Source organism: Spea bombifrons, chromosome 8, assembly GCF_027358695.1.
Source record: "Spea bombifrons isolate aSpeBom1 chromosome 8, aSpeBom1.2.pri, whole genome shotgun sequence".
Lineage (NCBI taxonomy): Eukaryota > Metazoa > Chordata > Amphibia > Anura > Pelobatidae > Spea > Spea bombifrons.
The window spans coordinates 4,615,887-4,632,317 of record NC_071094.1 but is presented as its reverse complement, the minus strand read 5'-3'; the positions used below and the strand labels follow the sequence as shown (position 1 = coordinate 4,632,317).

Sequence of the window (16,431 nt, the reverse complement as noted above, 5' to 3'; positions counted from 1 at the left end):
CTGGACTCGCAGGACTTTATGATTGTGTCCTGTAAAACACTCAGGGCTGCCGTTCAACAACATGTCTAGATAAGCTGTGTATGTGCACCTGGAGAGGGTCTCACACGCTGCGGTTGAGTTTTGGACCTCCACCAACCTTCTCTTCCACCAATCTAACCCCGGCATGAATGGGCGTTTCGTTCGCAGGAATTTAGTTGCAATAAGAGGTGGTTGGTGATTCTCTCTCCCTATCTATCTCTCTATATATATATATATATATAATCTCCTCGTACTCCTCCCAAGTTTGGGAAAGGACCCTCTGGCAGAAGCGATGGCTCGGCGGGTGACCTTAGCATTGGCGTTTACGTGCCTCCTGGCTGCAGCTCATGCTGCTACGGTAAGATATCTATGAATATTATATGAAGAACTGGCTGTTTTAAGAAAAGTATATATATAAATATATACATACAGAATGTTTTTGATAGTTTTGCCCAGGTATGTTTGGGATACACCTGAAAAAACTTGGTTTTCACCCCAAATGTGACCACATTTAGCTCTATAAAAGATGGTTGTGGACTATTCAAGTCTAGACAGAGGGACTGGCCAGTTCTCGGAGAAGATAACTCTTATAGGCTTGCCTTGCGTAACTTGCTCTGCTTCGTACTGATTGTGAGCTCTCCGTCTTGCAGCTGGGAGTGGTTCATACAGAAGGAGGATTTGTGGAGGGAGTCAGTAAGAAAATTGGAACCCTTTCCCCACAATATCTCGATATTTTCAAGGGGATCCCGTTTGGCCTGCCAACAAAAGTCCTTGAAAAGCCAGAAAAGCATCCTGGTTGGTCAGGTATGTCCATCCACATTGCCTATTCTGTAAGCAAACGTCTCCCACCATCTCTTGGGTCTTCTCATGGTCTTCAGATACTGGTCTTCAGATTTGGGTTCTGTTTTTAAAGTCGAATTTCCAAACCACCATATAAAAGTTTTAATACGATTTCAACTCACCCGAGCCCTGTCAAAGTCCAGTCTATTGTGACAGTTCTTGCTAACATTTATCACAATATATGATGTTCCTCCTCTTTTACTTCCTACCTCTGCAGGTACCCTGAAGGCCACAGACTACAAGCCGAGATGTATGCAAGCAACCCTACCTCAAACCGATGTTCGTGGGGAAATGGACTGTCTCTATTTAAATGTTTGGGTACCCCAGTCCCGTTCAGAAGGTTAGTTGGGCAATAATGGGCTGGTTTGGGTTTTCTAATGGAATCATTATATCAATACTGGGTGATAACAGCAGAAGTGGCAGATGTTCAACACGCATGGGATAGACATACGGCTCCTGAATCTAAGACGAGACCAACGACTGATTAAGGTTTGAGTCTAGACTAGATGGACGACTAGTTGGGGCCGAAAGGGTCTTACCTGCTATGTCTCTATTCCAAAATCAAGAATAATTCTTCCATGTATTTGTGTAGCATTTAAAGGTTTGTAATCGCACTCCTCAGAATGTTCAGCACTTAAACTTTAGCAGATCCGTAATTTTATTCTTATTTATTATTTAATAATATTTATTTGCCCGCTTTTGGGACATAATAAGAATTATTTAGAAACATTAAAGCAACGGTTAGTAAGGAGTAGGCACCACATTCAAGGACTTTATACCCAACGGAGCATATTTTCTCTTCTAAAAGCATCAAATAATGGTCACTGCGACCAACTGTTTAAACTTTGAGTCTGTCCATCTTCATTTAAGGTATGTGATGAATTACGTAATAAAAAACATTATTCTTCTTGCCTCGCTTAGTCAATAGAAGTAGCTATTAATAGGACGCAAAGTCACATAAAAAGTCTGGGTATTGCCCCTAAAATGGCCTTTTTTGGCCATTTTTATGCTGGAAAGTATCTACATTGAGTGCCCGCTAGGTCCCCCTGGGTATCAGCCATGGCCCTTAGAATAATTCAGGGGTCTGAATCACTGAACAATTACCCATTTCCACGGGTAGCGCTAATTTTTATGAGGGCTCAGAATTCAGTGTGTTTAAGATTTAAAGGAAGACGGAGATACGGGTGATATCGAGGTTTCTAATGACCTTCTCTTCTCTCCAGTCTCCACAAAACTCCCTGTCATGGTCTGGATCTATGGTGGTGGCTTCCTTCTCGGCGGAGGACAAGGCGCCAACTTCGGGGACAACTATCTTTATGATGGAGAGGAGATAGCTCTGCGTGGAAAAGTGATCGTGGTGACTTTTAACTACCGTGTTGGGCCTTTGGGCTTCCTCAGCACTGGAGATGCCAATGCTCCAGGTAAGGCTCCATCCACTTCATGCCCTTTCGATCTCTGGTTATGAGTTCTTGTTTCTGGAGAACGTGGCTTGTTGGAGGCCCCCGATTTGGTGCTTGGGCTTGTGATTAATATTTTTGGCTGGACATAATTTACGCCCCCTGAAATTAAGTTCTGCTTTTAACACGCAGGTAACTATGGCTTGTGGGATCAACATTTGGCCATTGCCTGGGTGAAGAGGAACATTGCCGCCTTTGGTGGGGACCCCAGCAACATCACTCTTTTTGGAGAGTCGGCTGGAGGTGCCAGCGTCTCTCTTCAGGTACAGAACCTTCAGAGCAAGAATTCAGTGTAAAATATTGGGGGTCCCGTCACATTACATGGCCATATATTGCTTATCCCGCCACTACGTCAAAGAACCCCAAATGTGGCGAGTCCTACCTAATGTTTCACGGCTGGAGGGCTGCTCAACTCTAAGATTTGGTCAACCTGGCTCTATGCAGCTATACTCACCACCCGTGTCTCTAAACCTGACTTTGCATTTTCCATGTTCCAGACTCTGACCCCTTACAATGTCGGCCTGATCAAACGTGCCATCAGCCAGAGCGGAGTTGGGCTGTGTCCCTGGGCTATTCAACAAGAGCCCCTCAAGTGGGCCAAGCAGGTAACTTTCAAATGGAACCTTGAGTTTAGTGCTTCTAGAACCCACTTTTATTACTATTTACTGAATTCTCCTAGGACTTGGGAGCTTAGGTTTGGTGGTCATTCCATGAAAACGCTTTCTTTCTTTTAGCTCGCCTCGAGGGTTGGCTGTCCCGTCGACGACACCGCGGCTCTGGCCAACTGCCTGCGAGGGACCGATCCTCGCGCCATTACTGTGGCCTATAAGCTGGAACTAGGGAACCTGCAGTGTAAGTCCATCACTATACATTACAAAGGTCCAACCCCACTGAGCGTCTGCTGCAGGAACAGCTCGGCTGGCCCTGTATAATGTATAGGTAAAGTCACTGAGATTTCTTCAGTCTCCTCACCCATCAAATATGATGCCTTATACAGGGCCAGCTTAGCCCTTCTTACTGGGGAAACTTTTCCAATGATGAATGAGTTGAAGCCATAACTCACCTGCAAACATTAGTGAATAGAACCCAAGGAGTGTTTTGGGAACCCGCTGCTGTAATTAAAGATTTGCAATGAAGCAAAGCCTTGTTCTTGCCGGGTCCTGCTGGATTTGTCTGTTGACTAGTTGGGCATTGGCTTTAATGAAAATGGGAAAGCCAGAATCCAGGCATTTCCCGTGATGCGTACATATGCCTAGGGGCCCGTGAGCTGTGTGTATGTATGTATGTATGTATGTATGTGTATGTATGTGCACCTGGAAGCCCCAGCGGGTCTTCACTGATATGTCTACAGGGCAGTGTGTTCATTCTCGCGTCTCTGTTCTTGCAGATCCCCTGGTATATTATTTGGCTTACGCCCCTGTGATCGACGGCGACTTCCTTCCCGACGAGCCGAGGAACCTGTTCTCCAACGCAGCCGACGTAGATTACCTAGCGGGAGTAAACGACATGGATGGCCATCTGTTTGCAGGGGTCGATTTGCCGGTTATCAACGAGCCCTTACAAAAAATTTCTGCGTACGTTTTTCCTTTTTTTTTCTCCCCCCCCTCCTCAGCGGGAGAGCTGGGAAAGTTCATAACGAGCAGTGCTATTGGGAGAAGCCGTCGGTGGCTAAGCTGCGTTGTTGTAGGATCTAGGTTAGTTCAGGGAGACGATTCTGCCCTGAATTTCGCCACCGGTGAAATTCCCAATAATTTTTGGGGGTTCCTTCACTGCCTGAACCCTTCAGGTTGGTAGACTGGGTGAAGAACGTGTTGCTCAGGCGTACGGCACGCGGAGACGTTAAGTCTGGAGCCTTAATTTCATGGCACTCGGTGGAAACTATGTTGATAGTTGGTCTTGTGTGTCTTTGTGTCTTGCAGGGATACCGTGCAACAACTGGTGCAGGGACTGACCCTTCCAAAAGGCTCCGGAGGATTAACTATCGCTTATGACCTCTACACCGCAAACTGGGGACCCAGCCCGAGTCAGGAGCTCATGAAGAAGACAGTCGTTGATATCGAAACAGACTATATCTTCCTGGTACCCACGCAAGAAGCCCTGGCATATCACAGTCAGAATGCCAAGTAAGTGCAAACAGTATCATGTGTCTTTAAACACTACCCATGTCTCTGAAGACCTCAAGGAGCAAACCCTAGCTTCATACCACCATGGACCCTGCATCTTCTCTTGCCCCTTCATTAACACCATGCTCTCTCTCTGAATCCTAGGAGCGCCAGGACATACAGCTATCTCTTTTCACATCCATCGCGTATGCCGATATATCCAAGCTGGGCAGGAGCCGACCACGCCGAAGACCTGCAGTATTTGTTTGGGAAGCCCTTCAGAAACCAGCTGGCTTACAGACCCCAGGATAGAGATGTTGCCGCCGCAATGATCGCCTACTGGACCAACTTTGCTGCTACCGGGTAAGTACTAGCAGCGATTACTTGGGTACTCTGCCTGGGATCGCCTTAAGGGACACCCCAGCCATCCCATGCACTTTAAAGCATATTGATAGCTAAGTGTTCCCTTTAAATTGTTTTATTGGCGCTGTTTTCCCCGCATCGCAGAAGACGCATTTGGTCAAAGGCATGTTCTGCATAGTGGTAGATAGGTGCGGATACCCGCCATCAGCCAGCTCCAATATTTGGATATGTGGGGGTCTAACAGGACCTCTTCTTTGGATGCACAGAAAGCACTCCCAGCACGGGCTGGGGTCGGCTTGTCAGGAGGGGAGCAGCACGAGCCGGAGCGGAGCTGGCTAAAGCGACAGTCCTGATGTTTTGTCGGGCTCAGCCTTGCCATCAGGGCCCAGGGTCTGGCTTGGCCTTTGTCCCATTACTGACCAGCGCATGTCTCAACTACCTTTAACGTTTGGTATTAACTACCCCAATACTTTCAGGAATACCCCATAGGATGAGAAAAAATGCATTATATGCTACCATTACAATTTGGGGCATGGACCAGCGGACGTATAGCGTCAGCCTGAATATCCCCCGCACCCCGTCTTCATTAACATGCCATTTCTCTTTTGTAACTATTTTACAGAGATCCCACTAACGGGCCATCCAAAGTCCCCACTCCTTGGCTTTCTTACACGACTCACTACGGCATGTACCTGGAAATCAACAACTCCATTAGCTACCAGTCCATGAAACAGAGCCTCCGTTCACCGTACGTGAGATTCTGGGCCCAGACTTACCGTAATCTGCCATCAGCCTAGGCGAGCAAACCATTAAACGCTCATTCTAGCAACATTCTAACGCGTTTTCATCGTGACTTATTTCTACGTCATACATGGGTATATTTAATCTATTTATATATACTTACCTTTTTTTGTCTCGGGTCCTTGGACAGTTTGGTGGTGCCGCTACCCCCACGGCTTCCATTATATTGAATTAATAGTCCTTTTGTAACAAAGAATGCTGAGGACACCGTGCGTAACAAAGTAACCTTTATACAGAGTGATTTATTGCAAAGATTCATTTACATTGCTTGTGTACATTGAGCATCGTAGAACAGTCTCCTTCATTTTAGTCGAGTTACAAAATACACAACATACAATCAGAGACATCATTAACAAATGTAAACGCTGACGCCTCGTGGCGCAGTCTCACGAACACGCACGCGCACACACACTAACACCCAGGCTTTTACACCTAAAAGAAGATTGCACTTAAAGGGGGGGGGTAAAAAAAACCAAAAAAACGGAGAAACATGGGGCAAACGGAATACCGTGGTCGAGGGAATCGTATAAAGTCTTGGTTGTGAACCGAATATACCTTCCTTTGTTACAGGTGGGGGGTGCTGTTAGAAATCACAGTCCAGTTGGGGGCTTTAGCAACAGCAAATCGGCATTCTCCAAAAAAAAAAAAATACATCATGGACTCCGCCCCCTGCAAGGGTTAAATCTGTGTAGCGGGTACAATCAGAGAATCTGTATTGGGAAGAATACATTCAACGTTCTTTGTCGCAAATTAACATTTTAATGACCTGTAGGAATTATGAATTCTAGCGTCGCGTTTGTTACTGTTACCGGTTCCTAAAAGAGACAGGCGCATCGCTCAGCGCTCAAACTACCCACCGAAAAGAACATCTGACAATGTGCCAGAAGGAGTATAGTTACTAAGGGGTAATTTACCATGCAGGCAGCTGTCTGGTTTTGCATTAGTAGTTAAGAAGCTATTAGATGTAATCTGATGACTGCAGCAAGCATGTCACCGAATGGTGATTTATGGCTGAAATAGGATACCCCAGGTAGCAGGGGGGCTTTTCCTTCACTTAGAGTCTTACGTTACTGCTTTTAAATTACAAAACGCCGCAGATCCCATCTGCCGGTTGCGCTAATTACGGCGATCGGCTCTTTAAGGAATCCTTCGATTTCATATAAAACATTACTTTATATTAATCTAGGTGGAGATTCTGAAACCTCAGGGTTTTCTGTTTAACCTACGAAATCTCAAACTCCGGGGCCGCTTAAGAAAATTTTAAGAAAAAGAGAAACCCCCCCCGTTGCTAGTTAAATAATACAGGTTTAGGCCGTATAGATGGGCAGGTTGAGTCGCTCCAGTTGTGAGACAGAAAGGAACATGGCGCCGCATCGTTAGCCAGGTATAAACCATTCACTATGGCTGGTAAAGTGAGAAATACACGTTAATCCAGAAAAAAAGAGATTGCTTAGAGACGTCGCGTCCCAGAATGCACCGGTCAGGGTATATCAGAATATTACCCAATAAATGCCATTTCCCTGCTAGGTTTGATTGGCACTTGTGAGACGGGAGGGTAACCTCCGATAATGGCAGGTAAACAGGTTGCAAATGCAATTCCACGTAAACTGTTCGGTGTGCCCTCTTCCTAACCGCGCTCGGGCTCGGTGGGCTCAGTGCCCACCTTTCTAAAAAATATAAATGGTTTAAGGAATCGAGGAGAGGGGCGTTAAGGCGCGTGTTATAGAGGCAATATGCTTTATGGATCTCAGAGAATTCCTTGGTTCCTCTGTGACCATACCTATATCTTTTCTGGCCAGCTACGCATGGGTTAACCCAATGCTGTTTAAATATATTATTAGGGGGGCCATTAAAGACCCTCTTATACATAGCAGGCAGAAGACCTCTCTATCATTGAAATGGACAACTGATGCCCGTCGCCCCCTAGTGGTGGGTCTCTGTTATAACAGGTTGGTTATCCGCAGCAAACTCAATCACTCAGTAACAGGGATAAGGCATCTTCTGGTACTCCTGCTTTGATGGACTGCAATTCCCACCATCCTCAGCCAAGGCTATTATGAGAATTGCAGCCCGACCCCATAGATCGTGTATCAGCAGCGAGATACATAACCTAGCGGTTAAATGCCCCATTTCGAAATGCATATGATTCAGTTCCTTAATCACCAGCAGATCATCCTTCCGCGTTATTAAAAGACAATGAAAAATAAAAAAAATGTTTCTTTTTCTATGTAATTGGAAAATAAAACCAAATGTAAACATTCCAACCAAACGCTTTTAAAACGCGGCACGCACTTAAAAGAACCAATAGGAGCCTTTCGCTTGCTGCCGTGCTAGCGTGTCATAAAAATAAAAAAATTATATTTAATCATTTCAGCACCACAACTGCCCCAAAAAAACACTGAGATCAATTACAAAGCCGTTATGGTGCTAAAGTGATTACATTGGGTAATGTATAGGGGGTGGGGGGCAAGGGGGGGGTGCCACATTTTCACGCTATTTACAGTAAACAAAAAAAAATCAAAGAAAAATAGGTAACTCAATACTCAATGTATAATTTTTCTAGCATCTATTTACAACCAATAAATATTTATAAAGATAAAAAAGTTACAAAAAATATTCATTTTATACACATTAAAAAAACCTTTTTCACTGGTCTGACCGATTTCATAGCCTGCACTCGGAGCCACTGCCGGAAAGTAGCTAAAAACATCGATTTGGCCCCAAATTTGTAATGGCAAAAAAATAAATATTAGAATATTTACATAAGAAAGAAAAAAGTTGTATGAATGTACATTTTGACTGTAAATTGTAACACTTATTCAGCCCGACGGGGGAAAGTTACACCATTTTTTTTTGTTTTTGTGGTTTGTTGCAAAAATAAAAATTAAAGAGAGTTTTTTTTTTTACTATGTGGTCAATGTTGCGGAGCTTCATCTTTGGTGTGTTTTGAAATGCTGGATCGGTTGAGATTGAACCAAAGTCCCGCTTTCTCCGGGTTTTAAGAAAAAGCATGGCTTATATTATAAACCCTGCAGTAATAAAGAGGTTTACAGACGCAGATGAAATGCAACAACTCCATCTCTGTAAGGATTCTTTATCAATAATAATAAAGTTTTTTTTTTTTAACATTTTTTTTTTTTTTTTTTTAAAGTGCTTAAAATATCCATAGTAAACTATAAAACGTCATCAAGTAATGTCTCCACAGGGAAAAGATGGAAGCAGTGACCCGTTGAGAGGGAAAGCGGCTCATCGTTCTACGATACGACTCCAAAGCCATTAAAATCTGAGTCCTTTCTCATAGCCAAAAGAGACGTACGGATTAGAATGTTGTCCGAATCTCCGAACGCAGAACCCTCCCTGGGTTTGTTCTGTTCACATCTTATATTAATACTGATCCACTGGAACGGCCCAACCGTCATTCTTCACAGCCCTCTAGCAAAATCTTCTCAACCCCTTCTCCTGAAGGCACCTACGGCATGGAGGCGATTTCTGGGTCCTGCTTGCTAGGGTGGGGGGGCATTGTTGGCAGCACACAATAATTCAATTTTTGGTAGAAGACTGGCAACCTCCTCCTCGTTTTTTTTTTTTTTTTTTGGCTTGCTCTTTCTTCACAATTAAAGGAAGGAGACAGTGGGACAGTTCTCTGGTCATGGTGGTCTGATGGCCATGGTGGTCTGATGGCCATGGTGGTCTGACGGCCATGGTGGTCTGACGGCCTTGGTGGTTTGATGGCCATGGTAGTCTGATGGCCGTGGTGGTCTGATGGTCTGAGGATCATGGTGGTCTGATGGTCATGGTGGTCTGATGGTCATGGTGGTCTGACGGCCTTGGTGGTTTGATGGCCATGGTGGTCTGACGGCCATGGTGGTTTGATGGTCATGGTGGTCTGATGGCCTTGGTGGTCTGATGGTCATGGTGGTCTGATGGTCATGGTGGTCTTGACGGTTGCACGGCAGCACACAATAATTCCATTTTTGGTAGAAGACTGGCAACCTCCTCCTCGTTTTTTTTTGGCTTGCTCTTTCTTCACAGTTAAAGAAAGAAGACAGTGGGATAGTTCCTGGCCATGGTGGTCTGATGGTCATGGTGGTCTTGACGGTTGCACGGCAGCACACAATAATTCCATTTTTGGTAGAAGACTGGCAACCTCCTCCTCGTTTTTTTTTTTTTTGGCTTGCTCTTTCTTCACAGTTAAAGAAAGAAGACAGTGGGACAGTTCTCTGGTCATGGTGGTCTGATGGCCTTGGTGGTTTGATGGTCATGGTGGTCTGATGTTCATGGTGGTCTGATGTTCATGGTGGTCTGATGTTCATGGTGGTCTGACGGCCTTGGTGGTTTGATGGCCATGGTGGTTTGATGGTCATGGTGGTCTGATGGCCATGGTGTTCTGATGGCCTTGGTGGTCTTGACGGTTGCACGGCAGGACACAATAATTCCATTTTTGGTAGAAGACTGGCAACCTCCTCCACGTTTTTTTTTGGCTTGCTCTTTCTTCACAGTTAAAGAAAGAAGACAGTGGGACAGTTCCTGGCCATGGTGGTCTGATGGTCATGGTGGTCTTGACGGTTGCACGGCAGCACACAATAATTCCATTTTTGGTAGAAGACTGGCAACCTCCTCATCGTTTTTTTTTTGTTTGTTTTTTTGGCTTGCTCTTTCTTCACAGTTAAAGAAAGAAGACAATGGGACAGTTCTCTGGTCATGGTGGTTTTTTATTTTTTTTTGGCTTGCTCTTTCTTCACAGTTAAAGAAAGAAGACAATGGGACAGTTCTCAATAATTCAATTTTTGGTAGAAGACTGGCAACCTCCTCCTGGTGGTCTGATGGTCATGGTGGTCTGATGGTCATGGTGGTCTGACGGCCATGGTGGTCTGATGGTCATGGTGGTCTTGACGGTTGCACGGCCCATTTTGCCGTAAAGTGGAGTCGTAAGAGTCGTAAGTGCTATCTCCTGTTAAAGATACAGGGAGCTTGTCGGGGATGCATCAGGTCGGTTAGAAGATGCCCTTGGCAATCTTAAGTCCTTTCTGCTTCATGCGCGGCAAGGTGGAGCTCGAGCCATGTTTTATCTTGACTGCATTGGAGTAGCCGCGTTTCTTCAGTACAAAGTCATAGTTGGCGCCTGAGTTCATGGCATAAAACACGTTGGCGTTGCTGGGGATCTTTAATTCTGAGGAGGCAAAGAAAATATATAATAAAAAAATATTAATATGGTTGAGATTTCAAGTAAGTGAATCATATTGAATGTTCTACTCCCTAAGCTGCAATCCATCAATGGCCCCACTGATCTCTCTCCCCATCCACTACAGACTGCTATCTTGTTCTCCCACACACTGTCCCTTCTTAAACAAAGCTCTTCTTACTTAATCCCCCATCTCTTTCTCGCTCTCTCTCCCTCCCTCTCTCTCTCTCTCTCCCTCTCCCACAGAGAAATCATGCAGACAAGTGGTTAGACTGGTCTGCCCTTGCTTATTCAAACACAACCTTAACCTATAAGGTCTTGTTGAAAGGGTTTACATTTGGGGTACAGACTCCACTAGTCAGACACACACCTTTTTCTTCAGACATTTTTTGAACAAGTTCATAATCCTCTGGACGTTCTCCATCCAAGTTGTGCTTAGCCATTGCTTTCCTGATCACAGCTGGGGTCTTGTCCTGGCTCGTCACCTAAGAAGGGATGAAAAAGGGTCAGAATAACACTTTAACACATTCCTATCTTCTCATGGGTGCCAAAAATCTGGGACAGCTAAGGTGTGTGGGATCGCAGATGGACAGCACAGGTTCCATCTGTGTCCTATGTGGGTTTTATTGAATGTATTAATTATATTAATTTTTCTTTTTATTTATTAGAATGTTCCACTGGAAGCCAGGAAGGTCTTGGATATCCACTCACCATAATGCTCTTGTACAGGTTTCCATTGTCCACATCTAAGCTGACGCGGATAATACAGCAGTCGTCTATCTGCTGGTTGTAGAGCGGAAGGGACATGGAGGAGTAGTTGGATATACCGGACACAGAGCGTTTGTGAGCCCGCGAGGCTGAAACAGGGGTTGAGGTCATGCTACTAGAGGCTGAGCCGATTCCAGAAGTGTCCAAAGAGGAGACTGAGGTTGACTCCCAAAACTGGAGAGAAATTAACGAGATGGTCAAGTTTAGGACAGACAATAAAGTAGACATAATGTCAGATATTTTATGATAGAAAACATGTATTCCATATATTCTGTACTTTACATGAACACAAAATGGAGTCAGAGCCATTTTATTTTAATTAATCATGTAGTGATTATTTCTTTTTGTCCTTGTTCCCTCTATAATTGAGAACAAAGGAGTATTCATGTATAATGATGTTTCAGCGTATATATGATACAATTAATGTTATCTTCCATGAGAAGGTTAAGGAGTAGACACTGCATATCCTGAGAAATGTAATTTAGAATGGGGGATACATGGGAAGACTACCAAGACCTGAGTTACTATCTAGGAAGTAACATTTGGCGATTAGGGTGACCAAGGATAAATTCCAAACATATATGTAATGGTTTTAAGTTAATTCTTAGACCAGAGCATCTCTCACAGGTGAATTAAGAAATTACAACGGTGTAAATATGAGTAGAAATCCTAATTATAATGGGTAAAACCCACCGTTATGATTGGAGAATTCCAATCAAGAGGTGGAGGCTATGATAATAAGCCCTGTCTTTAAAAGCTTATGTCTTGAATAAAAGAAAAAAAAGACCTTAAGATCGCACCCTGAAATGGAAATTAATTGTGTGTTAGACTCATAAAGTAGTAACTCATATTGATAACTATCGATAATATACTGTATTTGAATTGATTCATTTTTTTGACATGTTTTAAGAACTTTGTGTTTTATATTATGCACTGTTTGACTCATATATAGATTTTATAAATTGTATTCACAATAATATTTTTGATTGATTATTATTGTGATATCTATCTGATTTGAATTATAATTTTCGGCGATCTGAAAGGATTTAGGATCAGAGATAAAATATAGGGTATCTCCTTAAATTAATATTGTGGATGTGGTACTACAATATTTGGTAGCGTCGTTATTTTGCGTATGTGATAAAATATTGGTTTTGGCTATTTTGTCTCATTAATATCCCTAACATAATTGGAGGCACTGCTGAGATATTTCACGTAAAATAATAATTCAGTGGAGAAGTCCACCTCTAAACACATAAACTATAACTCTATGTTTGTCTAGAAAAGCCCACTCCTTTTATTTATCCCGTCCACACACGAAAGCACAGGGAGCAGAAACTGACCCCCTTGGGAACGCAGTGTTCTGTGGGCTTTGCCGGCGATGAACAAGCCGGTTCCTCTTGTACCTTCTTTTCTTGACAATCCGGGGAGTCTGGGACAATGCTGATGTTGATTTCCTCCACGTCTGAGCTGCTTGAGCCAGCGGAGGTCACGCTGAGAGAGTCTGGTGCTTCGCTTCCACAAAAGTGCAGACTGCACCTGAGCTGGTCAAAGGACTTGGAATGGGAGCTGACACTGGTACAAGGCTCTGAGTTGGCCGGTTGTCTACTACAAGAGACAGAAAAAAAAACACCAAAATTGATTAAAGACTTTGTATTCTAATCAATACAGCCTTGTTCTTCTTGTAGGAGACTAGACTCCTAATCTCACTTGACCACCTACCATTTGAGAGATGGAGGACTGTTTGTGAAGGACTTCAACTCCCAAATCCTACCCAACACTACATTAATATCAATTCACTGAGGTTTAAATGGATTGGAATTAGAGCTGAGGGTGAGGTCTACCAAAGGAAGACACCTATAGAAACATATTGGGGACACCTACTCGCTCCATCTTTTGATGATGCCGGTGTTCTTCTTGGCTTTCAATGTGTTGCTGGCAGGGTCCGACAGAGGCTCGATTTCACAGGATAGGCTATAACTGTAACACAATAGATTATGTTAGGTTACAATAAGTATCTTAATTAAACTATAAGTGAGAAGCCATAACATCCTTTGGCGCCGGTCTCGATTTGACCAGATAACCCACCCGTCTAGAATTGCATTATTTTCGATTTGAAATACAGCTAAGACGCGTGAGAAATTGCCCCGAGCTAAGGCATAGAGATATTTCATTGCATGGAAAAATCTCCTCCTTTGCATTTGCTCTCAAGAGGACTTTGAGGAAGAATACTAAACAGGAAGTTGCTGGCACATACAACAGGAAGTGAGCTTCCCCCAGCTGAAAACCATAATTACCTTTACGACATGTCTATAGATTATTGTTTATTTACATATGCTAATATAAACTAATTTATAGGTGTGACTCACCTTTCTCCCTCAGTTAGTCGTTCCATATTTTGAAACCACTCGACGAAGGATTCATCCGGGAGGAAGCTGTAGTTGTTACAAGCTGACTGCAGCAATTTTATTTGGGCAATAACCTCAAACTCCTGCCAGGAAAAGACAAATGGGCACATATGAATTCTGATTGACCGACTTGTCATATAAGAGCTGGATTTGGCTCTTACCCCCCTCCCCCGCTGAGTTATTTAAATACAATTTTTTTTAAAAGAAAAAGGTCAAAAGGAAAAAGACTAAAGTGAAATTTAACAGCTTAAATCACTCACCTTCCGTCTCTTCTCAAAGTTGATGAGTCCTCCCTCCAAATAATCCTTCATGGCTGTGTCCAGCATCACCAGGTCTGTCAGGAAGGTACCCAGGTAAGGAATGGTGCCTTGCATTACACCCTGCGTAGAGAAGAGGAAACCCTGAGCAATTCTCTCAATGAGCACTAGAGGGCGCTCACACTCCTAACACGCACACACGCGCATACATTCTTTTACTGCGGCCAGTCTTGTTATATTCTTAACTCCTACCATTTCTCTCTGCTGCTGCTGTCTCTTCTGTGCCCTTTTAGGGTTAATATCAAGCGTTGCAAACTTGGAAGTCCCTTCCTGAAACGCAAGTAGAAATGGTATATGTTAAATATAATACCTGCGACATATATCACCCCAAAGCTTTTATTCCGATTCATCCGTTGCCCAGCCTGGCTTTATCAGCCCCCTATAGGAAGGTGCACTGGCACACTGCGGTATATCTACTGACCATTTTTCAGCAGCAGTAAAGCATCACTGTGCGTTTTCTAAATCTCTCCCAACTGTATGAGTGGCACCATGTGTGCGGCACATAGTAAAATTATGGGGGGGGGGGGGATAATAAAATAGGTTTTCCAAAGCCTTTGTTTACCTTGCTGCGCTCTGTCTGCTTTTTAATCTCATTACATATCTGTTTGTGGAACATTTCATAGAGAAAACAGAGATTTTTTTTTCAGTACATTTCTTACATTCTATAGAAAATGTACACTAGAAGATATAACGCATTAAAAGGTGACCGTGCATGGTCACTATAACTACTAACTTTACAAATATGTCCCTTTAAGGGCCTGTAAATATGGCTGCCTGTGGATATATGCCTATCTCATGTGTGTTTAGATTCCCTTGTTGGGTTATAATGATATCGGTGTCCAGTTATGGTGGATTATTAAGGAGATTTATATCAGGCAATGCAGAACACAACCATCTCCAGAACACAACCATCTCCAGAACACAACCATCTCCAAAACACAACCTCCTCCAGAACACAACCATCTCCGGAACACAACCATCTCCAGAACACAACCATCTCCAGAACACAACCTCCTCCAGAACACCACCTCCTCCAGAACATCACCTCCTCCAGAACACCACCTCCTCCAGAACACAACCATCACCAGAACACAACCATCTCCAGAACACAACCTCCTCCAGAACACCACCTCCTCCAGAACATCACCTCCTCCAGAACACAACCATCACCAGAACACAACCATCTCCAGAACACAACCATCTCCAGAACACAACCATCTCCAGAACACAACCTCCTTACAGAACACGTGCACGTTTGCAAGATACAAGGCTGGTTCGCCCTGCAGCCGCCCACCTATCTTTAGACACAAATGACTCATAGAACTGCTCTGGAACGTATGCAGAATGAGCATAAGCTGCATGGAGGTATTGCTGCCTCCCACATCGATGCCATCTCAAGGAACTACCCTGCTCTGATATTCCAACTATGGATGAGCAATCACAGTCAGGACGAGATCTGGGAGTCAAGACGCACCCCTGCCCTGCTGCAAGCAGGAATAAGCAAGGAGGTATTTACAAATGCCCGGAAGACATAGGCTGGCATAAGACTTTATTATTAACGGAAATGGAATGTCTCTAACAAACATTTCTCGTACATACATCCACCAATTTGCCCCGGGGCAGCGCGCGGCTGGAAGACAACATTATAACAGGTGCGGAAAGGAATCCAACTGGTGCCCTTTTGGGCGACGCCAGTAGCAAAGACATTATGGAAATAGACGGATACTTTTGTAAGCTGTAATATATACACGTGGCAGGTTCCACAATGGCAAAAAAAAAAAAAGAGAACGAAAACATGTAGATGGGGACTGGGAGTTGACCCGTTTGTGCTGGTCTGTAGCTGGAATTCGAGATAAGAGAAGGGAATCCCTCTACACTCCTACACACATAGTACTCATCGGGATGACGCCCAGTCTGACACATTGAGCATGAACTTGGCCGGGTGTTCGCTGAAGGGCGTGAATCAGGGAATCCCTTCTCTGATAACAGGGATGACACAGACAGGAGGGGGGGGATCTACTAAGCACATACAAAGAAAACATATCAGGCTGAAACACAGGGGGTTGCAAAATGCATATGTAACGCCCTATCTGTCTGGTGCAGAGGGAATCTTACTGGGGAGGAAGAAGGAGAAACACAGCTCAAGGAGGCAAGAGTGCAATATTTAGCTCTTTG

At 44.0% G+C, this 16,431-nt stretch overlaps 2 protein-coding genes across 9 annotated transcripts in view; one reads left to right on the top strand and one right to left on the bottom strand.

The window, feature by feature from the left end:
* The first annotated feature begins 230 nt into the window (after positions 1 to 230).
* Positions 231 to 5,617, top strand: CEL (carboxyl ester lipase). Its single transcript, XM_053472405.1, has 11 exons — positions 231 to 376; positions 669 to 822; positions 1,076 to 1,198; positions 2,082 to 2,279; positions 2,448 to 2,578; positions 2,813 to 2,920; positions 3,050 to 3,167; positions 3,703 to 3,889; positions 4,235 to 4,438; positions 4,583 to 4,780; positions 5,403 to 5,617. Exons 1-11 carry the CDS (start codon positions 311 to 313, stop codon positions 5,575 to 5,577), a joined length of 1,662 nt encoding a protein of 553 aa, XP_053328380.1. The 5' UTR covers positions 231 to 310; the 3' UTR covers positions 5,578 to 5,617.
* Positions 5,618 to 9,188: 3,571 nt separating this feature from the next.
* The window catches only part of RALGDS (ral guanine nucleotide dissociation stimulator), a 57,169-nt gene continuing 49,926 nt past the window's right edge, over positions 9,189 to 16,431 (bottom strand). For 5 of the 8 annotated variants that reach the window (XM_053472398.1, XM_053472391.1, XM_053472395.1 and 2 more), the window contains 8 exons: positions 14,449 to 14,526; positions 14,200 to 14,319; positions 13,901 to 14,022; positions 13,416 to 13,511; positions 12,875 to 13,139; positions 11,475 to 11,705; positions 11,134 to 11,248; positions 9,189 to 10,751 (listed from right to left, as the gene is read on the bottom strand). In XM_053472398.1, the coding sequence (XP_053328373.1) occupies positions 10,576 to 10,751; positions 11,134 to 11,248; positions 11,475 to 11,705; positions 12,875 to 13,139; positions 13,416 to 13,511; positions 13,901 to 14,022; positions 14,200 to 14,319; positions 14,449 to 14,526 (1,203 nt within the window). In that variant the 3' untranslated portion in view covers positions 9,189 to 10,575. The remainder of the gene's footprint in view (positions 10,752 to 11,133; positions 11,249 to 11,474; positions 11,706 to 12,874; positions 13,140 to 13,415; positions 13,512 to 13,900; positions 14,023 to 14,199; positions 14,320 to 14,448; positions 14,527 to 16,431) is intronic. The other 3 variants (XM_053472393.1, XM_053472396.1, XM_053472399.1) reach the window with 2 other exon arrangements.